The sequence below is a fragment of the Leptonychotes weddellii genome, chromosome 8 (assembly GCF_054177405.1).
Source record: "Leptonychotes weddellii isolate Sample4059 chromosome 8, ASM5417740v2, whole genome shotgun sequence".
Classification (NCBI taxonomy): Eukaryota; Metazoa; Chordata; class Mammalia; order Carnivora; family Phocidae; genus Leptonychotes; species Leptonychotes weddellii.
In genome coordinates, this window is record NC_138376.1 from 40,454,817 (window position 1) to 40,473,747 (window position 18,931).

General features: G+C 40.0%; 1 protein-coding gene, 1 long non-coding RNA gene and 1 pseudogene across 5 annotated transcripts in view; all 3 read left to right on the forward strand.

Moving 5' to 3' along the window:
* LOC145723015 (uncharacterized) overlaps positions 1–18,931 on the forward strand; it is a 99,307-nt gene that overhangs the window by 30,543 nt on the left and 49,833 nt on the right. The gene's annotated exons all lie outside the window — the stretch shown is intronic.
* FBXO9 (F-box protein 9) overlaps positions 2,911–18,931 on the forward strand; it is a 39,229-nt gene continuing 23,208 nt past the window's right edge. The window contains exons 1-2 of one of the 4 annotated variants that reach the window (XM_081828425.1): positions 2,911–3,270; positions 6,633–6,713. In XM_081828425.1, coding sequence (XP_081684551.1) covers positions 3,268–3,270; positions 6,633–6,713 — 84 coding nt within the window. In that variant the 5' untranslated portion in view covers positions 2,911–3,267. Of the gene's footprint in view, positions 3,271–3,495; positions 3,625–6,632; positions 6,714–18,931 lie in introns of those variants that run through there. The other 3 variants (XM_081828424.1, XM_081828422.1, XM_081828423.1) reach the window with 3 other exon arrangements.
* LOC115938244 (U4 spliceosomal RNA) lies at positions 12,037–12,159 on the forward strand (annotated as a pseudogene).

The window sequence follows — 18,931 nt, forward strand, 5'->3', positions numbered from 1 at the left end:
AGCTGTTAGACTGGATTGTTATCCAGGTGGGAAACGGACTAGATACGATCTAGGCAACAATTGTCCTCTGTGTGTAACTAGTTATATGTAATCTAACACTTATACTTGCATGTTAAACACTCGTGTCATAAATTATATTGTAGACATTACCTTAAATCATCCACATAAGGACTGGTTATGAAGTGACTTGAAAAAAGAAACTGCTTCAAGGCCCCCGATTTAACTTACAGAGGGGCACCTGGGTGGCTTAGTCAGTTAAGCATCTGCCTTCGGCTCAGGTCATGATCCCAGCGTCCTGGTATCGAGCCCCGCAACCAGCTCCCTGTTCCGCGGTGGGCCTGCTTCTCTCTGTCCCATCCCCTCTGCTGTGTTCCCTCTCTCTCTGTCAAAATAAAAACAAATAAATAAAATACTTAAATTTACATAATTGCCCCAGGACTTCATATTTTTCAGAACTAGTTTAATGCCCATAGCAGAGGGGGCAACTTTAGTTGGAGGCATCAGAATCATCTGAGGGCTTGGGAAAACAGATTGCTGGTCCTTATTCCCAGAATTCTGGTGCTGATACTTCTGGTCCAGGGAACCACACTGCCCGAAGCAACACAATTTTAATCCATAAAGGAATAGTCCATTTACACACTGTGGATCTTTCTCTGAGTTTAAATTCTCCAGCTCATCACGATATCGATTTTCTCTCCTTTTATTTTTGAATTCTAAGAACTCAAGGCATTGTTTTTTCCTAATAGAATCTATGACAAAGACCTGAATCCCTCTCTCTTCTTGCTCCTATAGAAGAAACCCACAAGATACATGTCCCAGATGGGAAAGGATCATCTGGCCCCTTGGCAGTCTTTGTGTTTATCCATATTAACACCCCCCAAACCATATGGCAAATGAAAATTGAAAGTCTTTATCAATGAAAAGATAGGGAGACAAGAGGGGTAACCTAACAAATTATATAACTACTCCCATGAAAAGTGATTTTTAAAGTATCTAAAATTACCAGTTTTAGTCAAATCCAGTTGTCCAAGCAAGTCTACCCAGCAAATACAGGGACTCTCTTGGTCTACCTTTAACAAGGGTCCACTGAGCTAGTAAGTGATTTAGGTCAGGAAAATTACAATCCTGTAAACATAATATGATAGGATAATACAAACCTTAAGTCTAGTGGATACAGCAGATACTTGTCTAAAATAGAACATTAGTAACTGAAACAAAACAGCATTTTATTTATCTATTTATTTATTTATGATTTATTTATGATTCATTTATTTGACAGAGAGACAGAGAGAAAGAGCACAAGCAGGGGGAGCAGCAGAGGGAGAGGGAGAAGCAGGCTCTCCATTGAGCAGGGAGCCCGATGAGGGATAGATCTCAGGACCCCAGGATCATGACCTGAGCTGAAGGCAGATGCTTCACTGACTGAGCCACCTAGGTGCCCCCATAATGGCATTTTAATAAAATAGGTGCTTAATTTATCATTATGAATGCTAATTATTATTTTATTAAGCTTTATTATTAGCAAGAATAGAAATCATCTGTATTAATTAACCAAGATATCTTAAATTAGCATTGAACACGTTTAATGAAATTGAGTAGTTCTGAAAACATTTCAATACCTCATTGTTCATTTGCGAAACTGATTTTTTGTGTTGAGTTACATATATCATTTTCTTCAATTATAAATCCTAACATCTGACCTTCCCCCCCATTTAAATTGCAAAATCCAATTTTAAATAGGTCATTGGGAGGAAAGTCATCTTTAAAAGGCTTTTTAAGTTTCCTTTAAAAATTAAAAACTTAAATTTTTTGGCCTTCGTTAAACATGAAGTTACTTTTTCTAGGTAGCTGATTTAGGGAGCAAATAAAAACACCTATCCGAAGGGTGGATCCTAATATTAAAAGAAAGCAGCTCACCATTTTGCCACCCCCCCTTTATTACTCTATTTTTCTGCCGAAGATGTATTGCATTTCTAATATCTCCAGAATAAAATAATGGATAAGAGACTTAAATTCTGTGGGCTCGATGAACTAGAGTCTTGGAAACCTGATCACTGCTATATAGTACCTGACGCCTGGTAGAAATCATAGCAACTCAGTAAATGTTCGCCCAAAGAAGGTAAGAAGCTGTAAGACTGTAGGTTTTCACAGAGCATGCAAACTTCCGTAATGAAAATAATGTAAAGTGTGGAAAAATAATAAATTGCCTGATAAATAAGAGGGTCTTCTTAGGAAACAAAGTCAGGTGTTGGACTTTAACAGGCAGGGCTAGTATCGCGGGTAAGTTCCGGCACTTTATGAGAAACAGCGGACTACAAATCCCAGAGTACATCTCGAGCGCCGTCTCCGCAGGACTCGGGTTTCAGGGCCTTAGGAGCCGCCTCAACGTCTTTCTCTCGTTGCATGATGGGATCTGTAGTAAGACGTGCCTTGCGGTGGCTCTATTTTCCTCTTGCTTCCCTCTTAAGCCTATATTTTCCTCAGCCTCCAGATCCGTGCTTTCAAAAAGTTTAGTCATTGTAACAGCCTGTGACTATAGTGGAGTTTCACTATTTCCCTGCATTCCTGGCGTGGGACTCTAGACAACCCCCGAAAAGCGTGTAGCGACCCCTCGGAGCACCAAGTTCAGTGCTCTTTAAGGAATGTTTGCCTTAGGGTCTCAACCCTAAATTTGAGTTATACACATTATTTAGATAATGGTGGTTCAAATTTGCATAAGGGGTCACTGAGACAAATACGTGGGTTGAATTTGGGGTCAGCAAATTGGTGACCTGACTGCCAATTCAGCCTCGCGCACACAGTAGGCCCGCACCACCGACCCCTCCACTAGGCAGCGCACGCGAGGCAGGGGAGCCGTGAGGCGCACGCAGGCAGTGCGATACTGCGCATGCTCAGTGCGTCGGCCCAGGTTTCCGCAGTAGAGGGGGCAGCTCCGCCGCGGCGTCCGGGGTTTCCAGCAGCGCCGACGTTCTGGTGTTCGCACGGTCCTCGGCCTCCGCTGGCAGCGGGCGTCCCTCCGCTCGGCGACTTCCCGGCCGTCGCTCTAGCGCGCCCGGATCTGGCCCCCTGCCCCGCGAAGATGGCTGCCGTACGCCGGGCCCGCAGTTACTGCCGCTGCCTGGTGCGCTTCTCCGACCGAGAACTCTGCTAAGCCCTGTTGCAGCAGACGGGCAGGAGTAGACACCCGGACACCCAGCACACCTCCTCGGGGGAGCGGTGCAGAGGGGGCGCGGAGAGCCCCCGACCGCGGCCGGCTGCCCCGCCAGCATGGTAACCCGGGAGGGGGCTCGGAGGGACACTTCGAGGCGGGAGTGCGGTGTGCAGAAGGGGCTAGGCCTGGGGGGAGCCCCTAGAGAGCGGGAAGTGGAGACTGGGAGGAGTGGGAGCTGCTCGGCCGCCACCCACTGTAGGGCCCTTGGCCTGAGCGGGAGTGGAGCGGGTGCCAGCCCTGACCGCTCCCCGGGGTTCCTTCCTGCTGAACTCCCCAGTAGCCGGGACCCGATGTGAGGAAGCGCGGGTGTGCAGGACAGCAGAGAAGAATGCCTCTTCTTGGTTCGCTGAGGACACTGAGCCAATCTTACCCTCCTCGAGGGATTTTATCAAAAGCAGTGAGCATAGGTTGAGGTGAGCCATTGCAGCGTCTAAAACTGGCGGGGGGGCGGGGCGCGGAGGGGAGCCTTGGCAAACGGGGACACTTGTTGATTGCTACCCCTCCGGAAAGCAGTACCCACGGAGAAGCCGTTCAGGTCCTTTAAGGAGTCCTGGGATTAGGACGCACCTGCCCCATGACACGTCAGTGCGGAGGGTAGGATGTTGGCAGGCGGTACTGGCGGAGTGGGATCAGAGGGATTATGTCTCACTTCGTAGCGGTGAGGGCCTGAGCAGCGTCAGTGCGGTCCAAATGGAGAGACACTGAGTTAAGCTCCAGAAATTGACAACGCAAATTCCATGGGACTATTGCATGCTGGAATATGTAGTCTCTGCTCTATGCTACCTTTCTTTGGCTTTGAATAAATTTCCCATTTAAGAAACTAATCTCTGGCTAGGATTAAATGAATCAAGTATGAAATGATACTAAACTAATGAGTTCATCGTAGACAGTCAAATATTTATTGAATAAATGGATGGCTGAAAGAATTTATTAAGTTAACCTGGAGGATAGAAAAAGCAGTAATTGACAATGCCCTTCAGCTTTCAGAAGTGGTTCTCTAACCAGGATTAATCACTTAACTTTTTATATTTCATTAATCCTGTGTGTAAAACAGGAGTAAAATGATGGAGACATAAACTACTCAAGCGAAAGGTGCTGTGTAGGTCAGATTCAATTATGAAAAATAAAGTGAAAATCTCTGGGTGACAGCTGGGGACCTACTTATTTCAAGTGGTATTTGAGTTGGCAAAATGTAGTAAAACTCCCAATTTGATAGTTTAATAGTTATCGGACTGCCAGAATCAAAGTAATAAAGGATTAGAATTCAAGAATAACACAGGAACTCAGGGGAGAAGGTGCTTTGTGTATTATGGATTTCTCATTGCTTTTCCTCATCCTTGAGATATGCACTATACGTCCGCATGACTCTTATTTATTAATTCAGGCAATTTTTTTGAGTACTTATTAGTAGCCTGGCATAATGCTAGGCCCCCAGCACAATATTAGATCTTCAGTATAACCAGATCAAATCACCAAAGGTGATTCATGGTAAACTTTTAATCATAGAATGTCATATATGAAAAGGGACCTCGGAGGTTACCACATCCAACACCCTCTCTTTACAGATGTGAAAGCTGAGGCCTGGACAGGCTTTTACTATGACTCAAGCAATGTGTTTTGCTCTCTGAGATGACAAACATGACTGATCCTTGTTCCCAGTGCACTGACTCTAGGGAAGAGACAAAATGTCAATACAAGTGTTAGGTGCTGTGATACAAGCCCAGGTTTTGTAGGAAAACAAAGGCAATTCACAGGAGCAGAAAATGCTTCTTACCGGGATAATCCCTGAGCTGAACCTTAAAGGGTGAGAAATAGCCAAGTGAGGAAGAAATTATTCCGGATGGAGAGAACAAGCAGCATATGCAAGAGCTTGGACCTGGAGAGAGCAGGGAAAGCTCTTGAAAGAAGTCACTTTGGGCGCCTGGGTGGCTCAGTCGTTAAGTGTCTGCCTTCGGCTCAGGTCAAGATCCCAGCGTCCTGGGATCGAGCCCCGCATCGGGCTCCCTGCTCGGCGGGAAGCCTGCTTCTCCCTCTCCCACTCCCCCTGCTTGTGTTCCCTCTCTCGCTGTGTCTCTCTCTGTCAAATAAATAAATAAAATCTTTAAAAAAAAAAAAAGTCACTTTAGCATGACTGCTCGGATAGAGTTAGAAGGTTGAGTTACTAAGGGGATACCCTAGGGAGCTCAGGTCCCTTCCCTGTACTTAGCGTTTACAGTAATAAATCAGCCTCTTACTGGAGAATGGAAAGAGCCTTCATTATGTATTTTCCTATTAGTAGGAAGGCTCCCAGCTTAAAGAGACGAAAAAATATATTTGATGATACATTAATGCTTCCATTTTCCAGTTTTCTGGAAATTAATTCAGAATCTTGGCCTCTTTCATTTATTTTTTCATTAATTTATCCTTTACAGTGAGCCTAGCACTTTATTTTATACCAACTAGTTCAAGACTTAATGGCACCTCTGCTTTGAGCCTGGTAGTCAGAGATAAGATGTGGGGCTTATTTATGTTGCTCTGTAAAGTACTGCACTTATGTCTGGTGGCCGAGTTCAGAAATATGTGTTAATATAAATGGTTTTGTCCTAGAAACAAATCACAATGAAAATCTACAATTATTAAGCTTACATCTTTGGAGCAAGTGAAATTGGTTTCATTATTTCTTATTTCTGACCCTCAGGTCATTTCCCCTATTGTTACATTATAGGACTGAACACATGAAGTGTTGAGCAAATCCCATTTGCTAATAAGTCTGTTAGCCAACAGACTGACCTGAGGCAACATGTCATTTTCCCTGGTAGGTAGGATTCGGTTTAATTTAGCAAACATATATTGAGAATACAAGGATAGAATGTAAGGAAACTGACCTGAGACCTGTACTAAGCCGCAGGCCATTCCACAGTAATTCCAGTCCAGTTTTATTCCACTTTAAATCAATCTAGTGTATAAAAATCTGGGTTTGTGAAACAGGACAGGCTTCTTTACAAAAACATTCACTATTACATGTCTTTGATTAATGAGCTTTCCTAGGACATTTAAAATAATAGCCAAAAGTCATATTCACGTATTGGGAACATGCCAGTCGTGTAAAAGGAAGAACATCCAAATATGGACGAAAAACAGTCAAATTTTAAGTGATCCATGAAACAAAAACTATTTGCTGAACTCTGTGCTGCCACTACGTTATTTTTTGAAGGAAAGTTGTTTTAAATCACCTACCAAAACATTTAACTGAAGCACCGTGAAGTTGTTTATTCTACAATGTTACTAAAGTATCAAATAATTAAACTTAGCTGTGAAGGGGATACCTAGAGAGAAGCAACTAAATATTTCACTGGACAGGTAGCTCAAGGAGATGTGGATTACAGAGGGAAACTGATGTTCGCATATTCCTGATGAATTCTTTTGGTTTTTCTCCCCTCAGGCAGAAGCTGAGGAAGATTGTCATTCTGATGTCAGAGCAGAAGATGATGAAAATGAAAGCCCTGCTGAAACAGATCTGCAGGCATGTTTCTTCAAGTGTATATTTAATTCTTATTCCATTGCTTTCCATGCATAAGCAAAAATTGGCCGTACTTATGAAGATTTATCAGTTCTCTCTCTCTCTTTTTTTTTTTTGATTACTTATGTATTTAAGTAATCTCTATCCCCAGTGTGGGGTTCGAACTCACAACCCCCAAGATCAAGAGTCCCATGCTCTTCTGACTGAGCCAGCTAGGTGCTCCAAGATTTATCGGTTCTTATTTGCGCTGAACTTAACTGTATTTTCATACTGGTTTACAGAATGTGCAAATTAAAGCTGTGTTACAGATTTTTTTTTTAACCATTTGTCACCATATGTCATTATAGTATCATCGGCTATATTCCCTATGGTATACTTCTCATCTGGTGACTTATTTATTTTATATTAGTCCCCTTCACCTTTTTGCCCATTGCCCCATTGTCCCCTCTTCCAGCCACCAAGTTTCTTCTCTGTATTTATGAATCTGTTTCTGTTTTCTTGTCTTTTCATTTGTTTTGTTTTTTAGATTCTATGTATAAGTGAAATCGTATGGCATTTGTCTTTCTCTTACTTGACTTAGCATTGTATCCCCTAGGTCCATCCATATTGTCAAAAATAGCAAGATCTCACTCCTTTTTGTGGCTGAGTAATATTCTGTTGTGTGTGTGTACACACATATATGTTGACACATACAACATCTTTATCCATTTATCTATTGATGGATACTTTAGGTTGCTTCCATATGCTTCCATATCTTGGCTATTTTAAATAATGCTGCAATAAACAGAGAGGTACATATAACTTTTTTTTGTTTGTTTTGAGGTACATGTATCTTTTCAAATTAGTGTTTTAATTTCCTTTGGATAAATACCCAGTAGTGGACTTACTGGATTATATGTTATTTCAATTTTTATTTTTTTGAGGAACTTCCATGCTGTTTTTCACAGTGGTTGGAACAATTCACAAGGGTGCTTTTTTCTCCACATCCTCGACAAAACTTGTTATTTCTTATCTTTTTGATTCTAGCCATTCTGACAGGTGTGAGGTGATAATTCCTTGTGGTTTTGATTTGCATTTCCCTGATAATTAGTGATGTTGAACATCTTTTCATGTACCTGTTGGCCATTGTCTTGCTTAGAAAAATGTCTATTCAAGTTCTCTACCCATTTTTTAATAGGATTATTTGTTTTATTAGTATTGAGTTGTATAAATTCTTTATATTGGATTATTTGCAAATCTCTTCTCCCATCAGTAGGTTGCCTTTTTGTTCTGTTGATTGTTTCCTTTGCTGTGTAGAAGCTTTTTATTTTGGTGTAGTCCCAATAGTTTATTTTTGCTTTTGTTTCCCTTACCTAAGGAGACATATCTATAAAGATGTTGCTAAGGCCAATGTCCAAGAGATAACTGCCTGTGTTTTCTTCTAGGACTTTATGGTTTCAGGTCTCACATTTAGGTCTTTGAGTTTATGTTTGTGTGTGGTATGAGAAAGTGGTCCAGTTTTATTCTTTGGCATGTAGCTCTCCAGCTTTCCCAGCACCATTTTGCAGAGACTGTCTTTTCCCCCTTGCATATTCTTGCCTCCTCTGTTGTAGATTAATTGACCATTTAAGTGTGGGCTTATTTCTGGGCTCTCTATTCTGTTCCATTGATCTTTGTATCTGTTTTTGTCCCAGTACCATACTGTTTTGATTACCGTAGCTTTGTAGTATATCTTAAAATCCAGAGTTGTGATACTTCAAATTTTGTTCTTTCTCAAGATTGCTTTGGCTCTTCAGGGTCTTTGTGGTTCCATATGAATCAGGATTATTTGTTCTAGTTCTGTGAAAAATACTATTGGTATTTTAACAGGGATTGCATTGAATCTATAGATTGATTTGGGTAGTGTGGACATTGTAACAATATTAATTCTTCCAATCTACGAGCATGGGCTATCTTTCCATTTATTTGTATTGTCTTCCATTTCTTTCATCAGCGTCTTATAGTTTTTATTTATTTATTTATTTTTAATTTTATTTTATTTTTAAAGATTTTATTTATTTATTTGACAGAGACAGAGATAGCGAGAGCAGGAACACAAGTAGCGGGAGTGGGAGAGGGAGAAGCAGGCTGCCCCCTGAGGAGGGAGCCCGATGTGGGACTAGATCCCAGGACCCTGGGACCATGACCCGAGCTGAAGGCAGACGCTTAACGACTGAGCCACCCAGGCGCCCACGTCTTATAGTTTTTAAAGTATAGCTCTTTCACCTTCTTGATTAAGTTTATTCCTAGATAATTTCTTTCAGGTGCAATTGCAGATGGGATTGTCTTCTTAATTTCTCTTTTTGCTACTTTGTTCTTAGTGTATAGAAATGTAGCAGATTTCTGCAACATTTTGTATCCTGCAACTTTACTAAATTCATTTATTCAAATAGTTTCTTGGTGGAGTCTTTAGGATTTCCTATATATGGAAATATATATATGTCACTGGAAATAGCGACAGTTTTACTTCTTCCTTACCAATCTGGATACTTTTTATATCTTTTTTTCTTTTAGAGAGAGAGAATGCACAGGAGTTAGGGGGTGTGGGGGAAAGGGAGAGAATCCCAAGCAGGCTCCATGGGCACTTGTGGGCTCGATCCCACGGCCCTGAGATCATGACCTGAGCCAAAATCAAGAGTCAGACCGACTTAACCAGCTGAGCCACCCAAGCACCCCATGGATACCTTTTATTTCTTGTTTGATTGCTGTTGCTAGCACTTCCAGTACTATGTTGAATGAAAGTGGTGAGTGGGCATACTTGTCCTATTCCTGATCTTAGGGGAAAAACTATGGATTTTTCACCATTGAGTATGGTATTAGCTTGGGTTTGTCATATATGCCCTTTATTATGTTGAAGTATGTTCCCTCTAAACCCATTTTGTTGGGAGAGTTTTTATCCTGAATGGATGCTGAATTTTGTCAAATACTTTTTCTGCATCTGTTGAGATGATCATATGGTTTTTATACTTCCTTTTATTAGAGTGAAGTTTCACATTGATTTGCAAATATTGAATCACCTTTGCATCCTGGAATAAATTCCACTGATTGTGGTGCATGATCCTCTTAATGTGTCACTGAATTCAGTTTGCTAATATTTTGTTGAGGATTTGTACGTTTGTGGTCATCAGAGATACTGGCCTGTAGTTTTCTTTTTTTGTAGTGTCTTTGTTGGTGTCAGGGTAATGCTGACCTTGTAGAGTAAATTTGGAAGATTTCCTTCCTCTTCTGTTTTTGAAATGGTTTGAGAAGAATAGGTATTAACTCTTCTTTAAATGCTTGATAGAATTCACCTGTAAAGTCATCTGGTCTTGGACTTTTGTTTGTTGGGAGTGTTTTGATTACCAGTTCAATTGTGTTAAGGTAATTGATCTGTTCAAATTTTCTATTTATTCTTGATTCAGTTTTGGAACACTATATTTTTCTAGGAATTTATCCATTTCTTCTAGGTTGTCCAATTTGTTGGCATATACTTTTTCATAATATTATCTTGCAATTCTTTGTATTTCCGTGGTGTCAGTTGTTATTTCTCCTTCTTCATTTCTGAAGCTACTTGAGTTCTCTTTTTGTCTTGATGAGTCTGGCTAAATATATTTTTTTTCCCCAAAAAAACCAGCTCTTAGTTTCACTGATTCTTTCTATTTGTTTTTTAGTCTGTTTCATTTATGTCTGCTCTAATCTTTACTATTTCCTTCTTTGTACTAGCTTTGGGCTTTGTTCTTTTAGTTCCTTTAGGTGTCAGGTTAGATTGTTTATTTGAGATTTGTTTCTTGAAGTAGAAACTTGTATCACTATGAATTTCCCTCTTAGAACTACTTTCACTGCATCCCAAAGATTTTGGACCATTGTATTTCCATTTTCATTTGTCTCCCATGTATTTTTTTATTTTCTCTTTGATTTCTTTGTTGATTTATTGGTTGTTTAGTCATATGTTATTTAGCTCCTTCGTGTGGTTGTGGTTTTCCCACTTTTTTTCTTGTAATTGATTTCTAGTTTCATAGTGTTGTGGTCAGAGAAGATGCTTGATATAATTTCAAACATTTTATTTATTTTTTATTTTAATCCCAACATAGTTAATGTACAGTATTAGTTTCAGATGTACAGTATAGTGATTCAACAATTCCATACGTCACCCAGTGCTCATTATAGCAAGTACACTCCTTAATCCCCATCACCTATTTCACCATCCTCCCATCCACCGCCCCTCTGGTAACCATCTCAGACTTTTCAAACTTATTGAGACATATTTTGTGGCCTAACATGTGATCTGTCTTGGAGAACGTTTCATTTACACTTGAAAAATATGTGTATTCTGTTGCTTTTGTTTGGAATGTTCTGTATATATCTGTTAAGTCCAGCTGGTCTACTGTGTTGATTGATTTGTGTGTGTGTGTGTGTGTTAATTAATTTTTGTTTGTTTCTTTATTGATTTTCTGTCTAGATGATCTGTCCGTTGATGTAAATGAGGTGTTCATGTCCCCTACTGTTATTGTGTTACTGTCCATTTTTCCTATGTTAGTATTTGTTTTATATATTTAAGTTCTCCTATATTGGGTGCATAGGTATTTGTAATTGTTTTATTCTTCTTTTGGATTGATCTTTTTATCTGTTTTACATTATTAAGTGGTGCCTTTCTTTGCATCTTGCTACAGTCTTTATTTTAAAGTCTGTTTTTTCTGATAATGATATTGCTTCTTTTTTTTTTGCTTCCATTTGCATGGTATATATTTTTCTCTCCCTTCACTTTCAGTTTGTATATGTCTCTAGATATGAAGTCTTTTTTTTTTCTGACTAAAACGTACAGTAAGTAAATAAAGGTACACTTTATTGGCTTATCTCTAAATATTTCTGTCACACACTTTTTTAGTCTTACAAATTATTTTAAAAAAGAGAAGATATACTGTGAAATATTGTACGTGGAAGTTTTTATCATGAATGGATGTTGCACTTTGTCAAATGCTTTTCCTGCATCTATTGAAATGATTTTATGGTTCTTATCCTTTCCCTTATTAATTAATTTGCAAATACTGAACCACCGTGCAACCCAGGAATAACTCCTACTTGACTATGGTGAATGATTTTTTTTAATGTATTTTTGGATTCAGTTTGCTGGTTTCTGTTGAGCATTTTTGCATCTATGTTCATCAGGGATATTTACCTGTAGTTCTCTTTTTTAGTAGTGCCTTTATCTGGTTTTGTTATCAGGATAATGCTGGCCTCATAGAATGAATTTGGAAGTTTTCCTTCCTCTTCTACTTTTTGGAATAGTTTGAAAAGAATAGGTATTAACTCTTCTTTAAATGTTTGGTAGAGCTTTGCACAGTGGCAATATTATAGCTAATGAAGTTTATCCGAGGCACAGTTATTGCTAATTAAATGTTTGGTAGAATTCCCTCTGAAGCCATCTGGTCCTGGACTTTTGTTTGTTAGGAGGGGTTTTTTTTGTTTGTTTGTTTTTTATTGTTACTGATTCACTTTCTTTGCTAATTATCAGTCTGTTCAATTTTCTTTCTCTTCCTTTTTGAGTTTTAGTAGTTTATGTGTTTCTAGGAATTTATCCATTTCTTCTAGATGTCTGTTTGTTGGCATATAGTTTTTCATAATATTCCCATAATTGTATTTCTGTGATATTGGTTGTTATTTCTCCTCTCTTATTTGTGATTTTATTTGATCCTTTCTCTTTTTCTTGGTAAGTCTGGCTAGAGATTTATCAATTTTATTGATTGCTTTTTTTTTTCCAAAGACCCTGCTCCTGGTTTCATTGATATGTTCTCTTGGTTTTTTTTTTTTTTTTAGTTTCTTTATCATTTATTTCTGCTCTAATATTTACTATAACCTTCCTTCTGGTTTTAGGTTTTGTTTGTTCTTTTTCTAGCTCCTTTAGGTGTAAGGTTAGGTTGTTTATTTGAGATTTGTCTTGTTTCTTGAGGTGACCAGCATTGCTATAAACTTCCTTTTTAGAACCAATTTTGCTGCATCCCAAAGGTTTTGGACTGTTGTGTTTTCATTTTCATTTGTTTCTGTGTACTTTTTAAATTTCTTCTTTTATTTCCTGGTTGACTCATTCATTGTTTAGTATCATGCTATTTAACCTCCATATGTTTGTGGTCTTTCCAAATCTTTTCTTGTGGTTGACTTCTAGTGTCATAGGTTAATGGTCATAAAAGATGCATGGTATGACTCCACTCTTCTTGGCATTTGTTGAGGTTTGTTTTGTAGGCTAATGTGTGATCTATTCTGGAGAATGTTCCTTGTGCACTTGGAAAGAATGTGCATTCTTTCTCATTTTGCATAATTCTTTTTTCTCTTTTGTTCAGCTTGATTACTTTCCATTACTCTGTCTTCTAGGTCATTGATTCGTTCTTCTGCTTTTCCAGCCTGCTGCTTGTTCCATCAAATGTGTTTCTCATTTTGTTTATTGAATCCTTCATATCTATGTTATTCCTTATCTCTGTGTTAATGATCTCACTGATGTCTTTCACTCTTCTCAAGTCCAGTGAGTATCTTTATGATCATTACTTTAAATTCTCTGTCAGGCAAGTTACTCATATCTGTTTCACCTAAATCTCTGGCCATGGCCTTGTCCTGTTCTTTCATTTGGGACAAATCCTTCTGTCTTCTCATTTTGTCTAAGTCTCTGTGCCTACTTCTGTGTGTTAGGAAAGTCAGCTGTGTCTCCTGTTCTTGAGGGTACTGGCCTTATGAAGAAGAGGTCTTGTAGTGCCCTGTAGTCTAGTGTCTCCTATTCCCCAGGGCCTGGTGCTTCAGGGAGTGTCTCCAGTGTGTGCTATGTGCACTCTGCTGTTATGTCCTGGCTGCTATATCCTTCAGGCCAGTCTGAAGAGGCTCTCTTTGCCTATTATGGGCAGTATTTGGTCCCTGGCCTGAAAGTGTTGAGTTTTAACCAGGTGTGCTCTGGTCTGCTTATGATATGACACCTGTCACCACTGCCACCAGAACTGAGGCCCTGCAAAACTCCTGCGTTGGGAAACATGTGGGCAGGGGTTTGGGTTGGGCTTCTAGGGGAGAAGGGGCCTGCCACAATGGGACTGAGGCAGTTGTGACTGGAAGGGTGGTACCTCTGGAGCATGGGGTGGTGGGGTTTGGTATAAGCAAGTGTCCACTCTTTGCTCTCTCCTGTGTGCTAGTCTGTCTCTAGCCCTTCTCTGCAACTGTGACTCCCTCCCCACTAGAGTGTCCATGATCTATTTCTCTCCCAGGCTGTGTCTCCACACTTCTATCTTCTTTGATGTCACCTCTTCTCTACCTTTAGTTGTGGAATTTGTTCTGCCAGTCTTCAGGTCAATTTCTGAAGTATTTAGGATGATTTGATAGTTATCTAGTTGTATTTGTGGGATGAAGCGATCCTAGGGTCCTCCTACTCTGCCACCATCCTACTCTGCCACCATCTTTCAGACTCTGAAGTGAGTCTCTTGTGGGCAGCATATAGGTGGGTCTTATTTTTTAATCCATTCACCACACTGTCTTTTCATTGGAGCATTTAGTCCATTTACATTTAAAGTACTTGTTGATAGGTGTATTCTTATTGCCATTTTGTTCATTGTTTTTTGGGTTTTGTAGCTTTCCTCTGTTCCTTTTTTCTTCTCTTCCTCTCTTCCCTTGTGATTGATGGCTTTCTTTAGTGTTATGTTTGGATTCCTTCTTTATCTTTTGTGTATCTATTATGGTTTTTTCATGTGTGGCTACCATGGGGTTCATTTATCACATCCTGTGCATACAACAGTCTATGTTAAGTTGACGGTCACTTAAGTTCAAATGCATTCTAAAGCTCTAACTTTTCAATACCCATTCCCTGTTCTTTGTATGTGATGTCTTATTTTACATCTTTTTAGTTTGTGTATCCCTTGACTAATTTTTATAGATATAATTGATTTTATTACATTAGTTCAACTTTTATACTGGCTTCCTAAGAATTACTCTACTACCTTTACTGTATGTTTGCTTTTACCAGTGAATTTTTTTTCTATCAACACCTTCTTTTAGTTATGGCCTTTACTTTCCATTTAAAGGATTCTTTTTAACATTTCTTATAAGGCTGGTTTAGTGGTGATGAATTTTTTTAACTTTTTTCTGTCTGGAAAACCCTGTCTCTCCTACTCTGAGTAATAGCCTTGCTGAGTAGAGTATTCTTGGTTGTAGGTTTTTTTCCTTTCAGCACTTTGATTATAGCATGCCACCCCCTTCTGGCCTGCAAAGTCTCTGCTGAAAAATCAGCTAATAGCCTTATGGGGTTTCCCTCATATGGAACTGTTTTCTTTTGCTGCTTTTAAGATTCTCTCTTTATCATTACTTTTTGCCATTTTAATTATGGGTCTTGGTGTGGACTTCCTTGGGTTCATCTTGTTGGGGCTCTCTGCGCTTCCTGGACCTGGATGTCTGTTTCCCTCTCTAGATTAGGGAAGTTTTCAGGTATTCTTGAAATAAGTTTTCTGCCCCCCTCCCCCCGCCTTCTGGAACCCCTATAATACAAATTACACTCGATGATGTTGCAGAGGTCCCTTAACCTATTATTTTTTATTATTCTTTTTCCATTTTGCTATTGAGCTTGGTTGCTTTACATTATCCTGTCTTCTGCATCACTGATCCATTCTTCTGTGTCCTCTGATCTGCTGTTGATTCCCTCTCGTGTATTTTGCATTTTAGTTACTGAGTTCTTCAGCTCTGATTGGTTCTTTTTTATATTTTCTATCTCTTGGTTGAAGTTCCCACTGAGTTCATCCACTTGTAACTCTGTTGAGTATCTTTATGACCATTACTTTGAACTCTTTATTAGGCACATTGCTTGTCTTGGTTTCATTTAGCTTTTTTTTGGCGATTTTTGTCTTGTTTTTTCATTTGGGACATTTTCTTCTGTCTCCTCATTTTGTCTGACTCTCTGTGTTTCTTTATATTAGATAGGTCAGCTACATGTCTTGATCTTGAAAGTAGTGGCCTTGTGTGGAAGAAGTCCTGAGGTGCCCTGTAGCTCAGTTCCCTGCGCACCAGAACCAGGCACGCCATAAGTGTCCACTGTGTAGTCTGTGTTTGCCCTCCTGTTGTGGATGAGCTGTGATTGATACAGGCATGCTGATGGGTGGCATGCTGGTCTGCCCTCGTTCCAGCTGGTTTCAGTGATCTGCTTCTTCCTGCAGGCGCACAGGGCAGGTTTTGCTCCTGGTGCTGTTAGATGCCCAGCTGTAGCTGCCATGGGCTTTATAGTTGTTGGAGTCAGTCTTCATGTTGGCTGCCTGCAGTTAACTGCTACTGACAGCTGCAGGCACAGCGAAGGGCAGGGCTTGCTTCCTGCACAGCCAGCAAAGAGGCTGGCTACAGGAATTGACATGCTGTTGTGTGGGGTTATCACCTTTCCGATGATAGGAGTCACTAGGAGGTATGCTGGTACTGGCCAGGCCTGCCTGCTGGCTGTAGCGGTCATAGAGCTGTTTTGGATGGGTGTCTATTAAGGTGGGAAGTCTACAGGTAAATACAGCAGCCGGACATACAGTGCTACCAAGGGAGAGGGATACTGTTAGAATTAGCTCCTGCATGCATCCAACTATTCAGGCTACGGGAGGGAAGAAAAATGGCACCCACCAGTACTTTTGTTCCTAGAGAACTCTCCTGCAGATACCCGCCCCTTTGGCACATGTCCTAGAATTAATAAATGCCCTATATGTATACCCCAGCATTTTCAAAGTGCTACTTCTGTGCTATTTCCTGGTGGAGTTTTTAGTGTGCTGACCCTTTAAGGATGGAGACTCCTTTTCCAATAGCTATCTGGATCTCCTGGAATTCAGCCTTACTGATTTTCAAAGCCAGATGTAATGGGAACTCCTCTTCCCAGGCCTGGTGTGGGATTTGATCCCTTCGCTCCTCTATGCTGTGATGTCCCTCCTGTTAGTGGTTAGTCACCCTGGGGAATTGGTTCCCAGCTGTGAACCTGCCCCTCCTACCCTTTTCAAAGAGGTCTTCTCTCTACAACTCGCTGTGGGAGATCTGTTCTGCCTCTTCAGGTTATTTACAGAATTAGTGGTGGTGGATGTTGTCTTGGTATGTCCATCAGAGAAGGAGAGCTCAGGATCCTCCCATTCACCAGTTTCCACAAGCAGCAGAACCAGTTGATCTATCCCTCACTACTACTTCTAGGTACTTTGGATGATACCAAAGTATCATGGGCTCCTCATGGGCTTCTTTCCTACAGGTACACTACCTTCATGGAACTCTTGTTGGTAATTTATGGACCGCTGAGATTCACTTGGTCTCTAAAAGGTCAATGCCTCTGAATTTATTAGCAGAAGCCCAAAAGGAGAAAAAACTTGTTCAAATGTTAACATCTTTGCAAAGGTCTTAATGCAGTATTTTGTTATATTTTGCATTGAACAAATGTATAATGATGCACTAATTATTTTCTTATTCTGGAAACTTTTGAAAGTGCTCACACTGAAGATAACAATAATTGGCATTATGAGTTTGATATATGTTCCAAACAAGGCATAACTGAAAACCCATCACCTTAAAAAGATTGACAGATTTGACCACCTAAAAGTTAAAACCTATATGTAGACGAGGCATCATAAATCAAGAGAAATGATTAGCTAGAAAAGCTATTTACTGTATATTGGCAGAGGATTGATACCCACCCTCAGTATATGGAACATCCTTATAAATTAGTATGAGTGACACAAGATGGAAAGATATGAATGGACAACTAATGGAAAAAATAATATAAATGGCTATTAAATATTTGAAGAGATAATTAGTCTCATGATTTTTGAAATACAGATTAAATCTGCATTGAGATTTTTCTTAATCAGATTGGTGAACAGTGCCCATTGTTGTCCAGGCTTTGAGAACACTCAAGCAATGTACATGAAGTGTAAATTGCTACAACTTTTTTGGAGGGCAGAGTAGCAATATGGAACAAAATGAAAAACATCCCCTTTGATCAAGCAATTTTTTTTTTTAAAGATTTTATTTATTTATTTGACAGAGACACAGCGAGAGAGGGAACACAAGCAGAGGGAGTGGGAGAGGGAGAAGCAGGCTTCCTGGGTGACTGAGCCACCCAGGCGCCCCTCAAGCAATTATTTTTTAAAGATTTATTTATTTTGAGGGGCGCCTGGGTGGCTCAGATGGTTAAGCGTCTGCCTTCTGCTTGGGTCCTGATCCCAGAGTCCTGGGATCAAGCCCCACATCAGGCTCCTGGCTCAGTGGGAAGCCTGCTTCTCCCTCTCCCTCTGGCTCTCCCCCTGCTCATGCTCTCTCTCTCTGTATCTGTGTCTCAAATGAATAAATAAAATCTTAAAAAAAAAGATTTATTTATTTTGAATAAGAGAGTGTATGTGCATGAATTGGGGGGAGGGGCAGAGAGGGAGAGAGAGAATTTCAAGCGGACTAAGCACTGAGCATGGAGCCCAGTGAGGGGCTGGATCTCACAACCCTGAGATATGACCTGATCCGAAATCAAGAGTCAGACACTTAACTGACTGAGCGAACCAGGTGCCCCGATGAAGCAATCTTATTTCTAGAAAATTAATCTTAAGGAAATGATGGGGAACTGAGTAAATATAAATGTACAAAAATGTTTATTATAGCATTGTTATATGAAAAAATAGACTACAACCTAAATATCCATCACTTGTATTGAGTAATGGTCTATTCATACAGTGAAATACACTGCAGTCATTTGAAAGGATGGGGCAAATCCTTGTGCATTGAAATAGAAAAATATTCGTTGTAATTACATTAATGAATCTTACTGAATTTATAAGCTTTATAATACTTATTTGGAATGTATCATCTAGCAGACATTCAGTGTTACCAAAGATTCCACAGGGCATAGGTATGTTTTGTGTTAAAAGTAGGAGGGTGGGAACCAGAACTGTTCAGAATGGCAAGAAAAATTATTTTAAAAACTTACATATTTTATATATGCCTCTTCAAAAAGATCTAGGAATAATATACACAGTTGTATTGATAATGGCCTTCTTTGGGAGGAGGGGTATTTCAGGTTGGGTTCCCAGAGAACAGATTTTAAGGTAGAGACTATGATGAGGGAGGTGTACTAGGGAGTGCTTTTGGGATCCACACCTATGGAAGGCGGGCGGGGGAAAGGGAGGAAGCCGGAGTGGGCAAAGGGAGAAGTCCAGCTGCGGTACCATCTTTTTTTTTTTTTCAAAGATTTTATTTATTTATTTGACACAGAG